At 37.1% G+C, this 8,097-nt stretch overlaps 1 protein-coding gene across 1 annotated transcript in view; it reads left to right on the top strand.

Moving 5' to 3' along the window:
• Nucleotides 1-266: 266 nt before the first annotated feature.
• hmgcll1 (3-hydroxymethyl-3-methylglutaryl-CoA lyase like 1) overlaps nucleotides 267-8,097 on the top strand; it is a gene marked incomplete at both ends in the record, with an annotated part of 44,199 nt that continues 36,368 nt past the window's right edge. The window contains 4 exons of the mRNA XM_079843541.1: nucleotides 267-362; nucleotides 5,571-5,648; nucleotides 7,710-7,817; nucleotides 7,913-8,008. Of these exons, the coding sequence (XP_079699667.1) occupies nucleotides 267-362; nucleotides 5,571-5,648; nucleotides 7,710-7,817; nucleotides 7,913-8,008 (378 nt within the window). The remainder of the gene's footprint in view (nucleotides 363-5,570; nucleotides 5,649-7,709; nucleotides 7,818-7,912; nucleotides 8,009-8,097) is intronic.

Genomic DNA, 8,097 nt, shown 5'->3' with positions numbered 1-8,097 from the left:
CTCGTACTTCACGTGGAGCTGTCAGTCTAAAGCTAACAAAATGCTGTCTAATGTCTTCAGCCTGCGTCTTCCCTCCCCCTCCCTACATCACTGTGTGCAGGCAGGGATGCTGCTACCATGGTAACAGCTGAGTCATTCCGTGCCCTTTGAAGCGATGCTGTCGGGCTCCTCCGGCTCGTGAAACAGTGTATAGAAGCGCATACGCGCTCTGATCACTACAGGTGTCATCCGGGAACAACGCCGGGCTAGCGGGTCGTGCTAGCCGGATGGGTAACGTTTCTACTGCGGTCAAGCACTGCCTGAGCTATGAGACTTTCTTGCGGGATCATCCTTGGTTGCCACGGCTCCTGTGGGAAGAGAAGGTGGGGGTCTGTTTTTGCATGTGCCAGATTTATACATGGAAATATAGCAAAGCAGTCGCGTAACTTCACAATGAAAATAATCCAACTCTCATGAAACACAGAGGTGTTAGGCAGAGTATACAACTGTCCTTACGCATTATGTGCATCATTTGTGACTGAAATTTAAGATTTTTATAAAATGGTGCTTTTAAACAAGTAGTACCAGGTGCGTTATTTATGCCAAATGGCATTGTTTCCCACATCAGAAGTTACAAATTTTAAAACGCACTTGCAAATGAGATTTGAGAGCTACAGCAAACAGGCAGGTCTTTACATAGAAATCTTTTACAGGATTCATCTGGGATTGAACCCCCCCCCCACCCCCCCAATAATTCCCAATGACCAAAATGTACATTCATACTAAGTAAAGAGGATATTTATTATATATCAATCACTCATCAATCATTAAATTAGTTCATTTCATCTAGAAAACAGTTCTGCAGAAAACAGTGATGTCATCGTCCAGTTGGATTTACATGATTAAAATAATCATAATTTGTCATTTGTCATTAAATGAAGTTATTTTTAGGTGACCGAATTAAGTACTCTCAGAGTGATTTGATAAAGTCCCCAAGCAGGATTTCATTAATTCGATTAGCTATCTGGCTGTTTACAAGCAAATAGCACATACTGTGTTAGAATACTAAATGCTAAGTCCACACTTGCTCTAAGGAGCAATGACATATTCTTTAAGTATCCATCCTCAGCCTAAGAAAACGCTTAATTGTACATTAAACACTATCAAGTTTTTTCCAAGTCTCCCCCTTTTCTCATCTGTAAACATACTACAGAAAAAAAATGTGTGTCTATTTACACCGAGTGCAAATAGCGTGCCTTGTTGGAAAATGCTATGTGCACTAGCTCCGCCTAACAATGCCTTGTTGGGTCAAGATTAAAAAATATGCACGATTTGTAACGTCTTCAGTGGCGTAATCAGTAGAGCGTAAGTAAAGCTTAGAGCGTACTATATGTCAACCAAAGCTAATTGAAGGCAAGCCTGCAACCTTAGCCCTTCCCCAAATGGCTCCCTAAACACAAGCAGTCTTCCTTCGAGTCTGAGTCCGCACTCAGGCGAGCCTATCTGACACCTAAAATGACAAGTGGGACACGCTACGGTCTCATGGACTTAACAGACATGCGCACGTGGCAGCAATTGTAAGTCCACAAGTCTGAAAGTGCATATGAAGTGTGCCATTTGGGACAGGGCCCTTTATAGCCAAACAAGCGTAGTGCCGGCTAATGCTACAGAAGGAGAAAAGAGGATGTCTTTTAATCAATGTCAATGGAGGAGAGGTTTCAATATGCTGGATAAACAGCTTTTTTGAGGAAATAACTATAATTTAATTTATCGACAGCTCTTTATCGAATCTTCAACATGTTTACTCTAAAACATTTGTTTGGATTTATCAATTTTTAGATTTTACACTAAGAGAAGCGAGGGTTTACAGACCACAATGCAAGTGGGAGAAGCTTCATACGGTCGTCACGATCGCAGATGACAACATCCTGGATCAACACTGTTCATATACTGCAGATTAAATTAATTTACATTTAACCAGTTTAATATGGAGAGGCACTGAAATGTAGACCTTCGTTTATGTGCTTTTGACCTAATGTACACTGTTACATGACGTGAGAACAGTTAGTTATTTAGGTTTGTACATTAGCATGGACTTAAATCGTAACTTAATGAGAGTATGACCACCAGAAAATCATCTCAGGATAGCTGGAATCAGTGTTACAGTTTCCCAGACACATTGTTTTACCTATTTTGTAGCATAAACACCATCAAACCGATGAGAGGTTTGGATCTTCCATTGTTTCTCTATGGCGCTGAACCCTAAAGATGTCAGAGTTCCGGTCCCGTGTAACTGATACTTACTTAAACTCTTGATTGGTTATCAAGGCACACTTGATCCAAATTACCGTTACGCTGTTTTCCAATGGTAGAGCTACAGACCCTCATATCTCCCAATAATAAGACCATCTACTGTATGTGTAAACATCCTAAATCAGTTTAGAGTACTCGACTGGTTCAGATTTTTAGAGAATTACATTAATCGAATGTACATTACACCCCAGACAGCAACATAGTGGCTGCGCCCGAAAACCTAGGAAGTGACTTGTTGCCTCGCTGCCTTGTCAGACAATGGCTTGTAAGGCAGTGTTTGTGCATGAAGGCACCTCACGAAACTGATTTCAGACAGCCTTCTGAGGCAGTGTAACGTTTTAATGATCTACAGCAAAATAGAGAGAGCTTTGGAGAGAACCAAAACAAATATTTAATTACTACAGTAGTAATTTCTCACAAGGAATGACATCAGAAGTGGAAAATGTTGGTCAAAAACGTACATTTATGCACAAGCTGACCAGCAAATGCAACTTTCGGATGCCATCTTTCTTTTCTTGCTCAACTGTCACAGAATGGGACGCACAGGATTGTGGGATATCAAAGGTTGCGAAGGATGCATCTGGGCCTACACTGTTACTGTATTTCACCATAAACAAAAACTAAATTAGCTATAATATGGAAGAATTTTCACTTATAAATAAATACAATACAATTATACAATAAAACTAAAATCAATTTGTTACTCAATGATTGATTTAGTGTACTTACTGTAAATAAAGACAGGAATATTTTCTTTGAAAGACCTTAACCCCCTTGAGTCGGCGGTCGCACCGGCACGATCGGCTGGCTTTTTTTCTTATCAGTGCCAAAGAGACTGAAATAACTCTGTCGTTTTTTATTGTTCAGGCAAGTGTTATACATCATTATAATCTGTTAAGTTTAAAAAAAAAATTGTGTACAGTCACAATAAAAACAAATTGTTGATATTTGAGTATTGTGTGTATGATAGTTTACAAAATCAAATGATTCAGAAAATGTTTGCCATTGAAATGACTGGGAAAAAGTGTCTCAATCAACCTAAAGTCACACTATACTATTTGAAATCATAATTGCATTGCATTTATGTTGTTTTAAATCCCAAATATTTTACTTATAACATTCATCATTACCAATTATTCAGTTATTTGTATTTATTGAATATCGAATTGGGTTCAGTGTCACAATATTTTAGCGCTTCTTTCAAAAACATTTCCGTTTCTTTTTTGTCAGATAATTCAGCTTACAGAAAACTTTTTTTTTTTTTACTGTTACTGTAAATATCGATTAAACCTAAAATCTAGTAGTCCTACCCGAAGCTCATTTATTATGCTGCTCATTATTATGCAGGTCTTTTGTTTCTCAGGACTGATTACATTATTATTCATGGTTTGTTCACGCCTAATCGCATAAGGCCTGAGTAAAGAAAAAGTGTTTTTTCAAAATGTAAAGGAATATATTGTTTTATGTGAATGAGTAGGCTCAATGATTCTCACATAATTTTGAAGCAAAAACTCTAGGCAAATGCACACATTATTCAAAGGGCTTGTGAACACATATCTATTGTTTGTTTTGAAGACTTAATTTTAAAACAAATTTTTTTGTTTAAAAAAAATCATGCATAAACATTATTCTCTCAAAAATACAAGCATGTACATACATGTTGCTCAGATATTATGCTAGCCCAGTTTGTGCTGAATACAGTGTAATTATACTTTTGCCATTAATGCACTCTAAAAAAAAAGTCTCGTAATCATAGGGGAACCTTTTTTAGTGCTATATAGCACCAATTTTGGTGCTTCAGTGGTTCTTCAGAGGTGCTATATAGCACCTTAGTCAAAGAACCGGTGAAGAACCTCTGAAGAACCGGTGAAGAACCTCTGAAGAACCGCTGAAGAACCACTGAAGCACCAAAAATGGTGCTATATAGCACTAAAAAAGGTTCCCCTATGATTACGAGCCAAGAACTATTTTTGGTGCCATGTAGAACCTTTTTTTTTTTAGAGAGTGTGTTTATAAGCAACTGAAAATAGCACAAATGTCAGAGCATGTCAAAACTTCTAAAGAGCCCCAAAAGAGCTCAGAATTCAGAGGGTTAATGTTTATTGCAATGCCTTTTTGATATGCATCTGTAACCCCTCCTGTTCAAACCGCCCACTCCAAGCGGGACTCGAACCTGGGTCCGCCAGCATGAGAGTCAGACAATCTAACAAGGAGGCTAAAGGCTGCAACCCCTTGCGTCAGTTGCTAGAGCATCTCTTGAGATCAGAGGAGTGAGGTTTACTTGCACAGCTACTAGCTGGCCTCCGTTACACATAATATTTTCTGTTATGTACTGACAAAAAATAATAACTAACCAAATAAAAACTATATGTGTATTCTAGCCAGTATGTGTTCTTCCATCAACACTCTGGAGTCAAGCGAAATTTCTATTTAAAAATAATAGGTTTTTTTTACTAGGGAGTGTTATTTAATTTCAAACTGTACAAAACGGGTTTAAACCACAAACCCATGATTTTCGATTAGACCAATATAAAAAAGACACGGCCATTTCACTTCTTAGGCTTGAAAGTTCCACTTGAAAATGCAGGTCAGAAATGTTTTTTAAATACAAAGACAAAACACAGCTAAAGTTTCCTGGTCTAATTTATTTCGTTGATAAGAAGAAAATACTTGATCTATCTCTAGAGGAGCCTGTATTTCTGGCTTGAGCAGTGAGTTAAAATAGAGCGAGTTTGATTTACGAGTGAATTTAATAGGCTATCCTAACTGCAGGCCTGGGGTGATAACAGGACAAACCGCATCAGTCCTCCTCCGCCTACCCAGTGCACACTGTCAGAAACTTCTTAAAAAGTAGTTTGTTATCGTTCCTTTCACACATACATTTCCTCCCTCCGTGACAGCACAATTAAATCAAACTCGCCCCCAAAGAAACTATGTGCAGTTCCTCAAAGTGAGCATTTCAGTATCAAGAGGCTGAGATTTTATAGCCGTTCAAATCTTCTATGAACAAAGTATTGGCCCTTGGTAATGCTACTCCCTGAATTCAAATGCTAAGCTTTGGTTTTATCATTGGAAGTCAGGAAAGGCTTGTTTCCAAAGCACATTATGTCATAAATGACCTGGCATGAATTTAAAGAGCAGCTTCAAAACATGAAGTTGTATGCACCATTTGACAGCACTGCACAGAGGATGTGTCTTAATCCACCTCTCAGATTTTCCGCACAGCTCTGTGAAATTGTTATATGGTCCTTCCTTCCTCATTGTTTTTCAATTCACAGTGTTCTGAACTGCCTAAGCTTCCACTTCATGTCAAAATTGTGGAGGTCGGACCAAGAGATGGGCTTCAAAATGAGAAGGTAGAGATTTCACAATTCTAAAATGCTTGTAGCATGTGTGGTATTATGTGTATTGTTAGCATTCTCCTTTCAAATTAAAGAAAAAACTGAACTGAAACCCAAAGGCATAAATATATTGAGCGGTTGTGAAACAATAAAGACATCGGTGAACACAAAACACAGGAAACATGATGTACTACCACCAGATAACTCATTAATTAAATTTTAATTATTCTGACACATATTTATTCACTTTTACAAAATGGTGCTTTTACCAGGTGCGTTATTTATGCCAAATGGCATTGTTCCCCCACTTCAAAAGTTTAGATTGAAAAAAAAAAAAAGATTTAAGAGCTATGGAAAACTGGATGTTTTTATATATAGAAGTCATAAAAAACCTTACATTTTGATTAAATATTAATTTAAAATGCTTATTTTCCCAACAAACCAAATTTGCATTCAAAGTAAAAAGCTTATTTATTATAAAAGCCATTCAGAGAAACAAAGAGTCAAGTCAAGTCGCCTTTATTAATATAGCGCTTAATAAGTGTCACTGTACAGCTGAAGTCAGTTCAGTGTTGATTCAGTTCCGTTGTAAAGCTCATCAAACATTAAATTAGTTCATTTAATCTATAAAGCAGCTCTGCAGAAAACAGTGATGTCATCGTCACTTTTACCATAATGCAATGATTTTTAAACAAATAGCTTTTGACATTTGTATCACATATGCTAGAAATTTAGTATATAGTAAACTCAGTATGCTCAGTAGCTCACCTGGTACAGACATGCGGATCACTCGGGTCTGAGTCTCATAAAGTCTCCATAAAAGAGCTCAAAGCTAAAATTGCATGGTTGCTTTAGAAAATATGTTTTTCTCTCACATTAGCCATCGGTTAGAGTTAGTGTACACTCTTAAAACTAAAGGGTCCAAAATGTTTTTCACAACGATGATTTAGAAGAACCATTTTTTTGTAACACAAAGAACCTTTCAGTCAACATATCTTCTCCCTCTGGGCCTCTTCGGTCAAAATTGACTGAAAATTTGTACTTTTTTTTTTTTTTTTTGCTTCATCAGAATGGGATGACACTTGGTGACTTTTGTCCCATTAGCAATGTGAACACAGAAAAAATCAAGGAGATGATTTGGATATGTTAAAGGGTCAACAAAAAAAAAGTCACACTTGGCTCCTTCGCAGGCAAAAATGATTGACATAAATAAATATTATTGAACAAAAATGTGTTACATCGGTTTTCCTGGGGGGAAAAAATAGTTACATTTTAAGGCTTTGGTCACTTTTGACCGCGAAGAAGCCCACAGGGTTAGTTTAAAGACCATCTTTACACATTAAAGAGGTTTTTGTGCACTGGAAAGGATCTATAGATGTTAAAGTTTCTTTATGGAACCTTAGATGCCAATATAGTATCTTCAGAATGTAGGGTTTAATGTAGGTTGCGATAATGTATGTTGCGATGCATTAACATTTAATTTCTAAACTGCTGTGAATGGTATACATCCAACATAATATATATATACTTGTATGTGCACTTATAAAAAATAACACGCTGTAACACTTTAGTACACTAGGAACACATATTCACTATTAACTATGACTTTTGCCTCAATAAACACCTAATTTACTGCTTATTAATAATTAGTAAGTAAGTGTTTAAGTTGAGGTACTGAGTTGGATTAAGGGATGTAGAATAAGGTCATAAGTACTAATAAACCGCCAATATACTAATAATATTCAAGCTAATAAGCAACTAGTTAAAAGTGAGAATTATTGCTTATGGCATCACACAATGGTCATTTCACTGTAAAAAAGTGTTGTGAATGGACAAAAAACAATGAAATATAATTTTGCAGAAATGTTGCCACAGGCATGTTTTTCAATTGAGCCTGGTTTGAATTTAGTAGGTACTGTCTTATTGTATATATTCACTGGAAAACTATTCATTCAGTGGTAGTGGCAAATAAATTATTAATCTCAATAGCACAGTGCTTTTGTGGCTCACAGATGTGCACGCTCCCTGGATGTGTTCATAGAAGCATAAGACTTTTGTACGATTGTGTTTCTGCAGGAAATAGTGCCGACAGAAGTCAAAATCCAGCTGATAGACATGCTCTCTCAGACCGGTCTGCCTGTGATCGAAGCCACTAGCTTTGTGTCTTCAAAGTGGGTAGCTCAGGTAATAATGTGCAGCTGTAATCCTCAGGAACGTGTTCAAAAACTGCATTTGTGGGATAAAGTTTGAGCATAAATTCTTGTTGGCTTGATTTTCAGATGGCAGACCACAGTGCAGTGTTGAAAGGGATTAAAAGGTCTCCTGATGTAAGATACCCTGTTCTGACTCCCAATATTCAGGGCTTCCAGGCAGCTGTAAGTAAATATTTGCATCATTTACATCTATTTACAAGTGACATTTCCAATTTATCTTCCATGCCAGGTCAATGATGTTTTTCGTGTAT

Source organism: Gobio gobio (genome assembly GCF_949357685.1).
Source record: "Gobio gobio genome assembly, chromosome: 18".
Lineage (NCBI taxonomy): Eukaryota > Metazoa > Chordata > Actinopteri > Cypriniformes > Gobionidae > Gobio > Gobio gobio.
The sequence above is the reverse complement of the archived record's forward strand: the minus strand, read 5'-3'. Positions and strand labels throughout refer to the sequence as shown.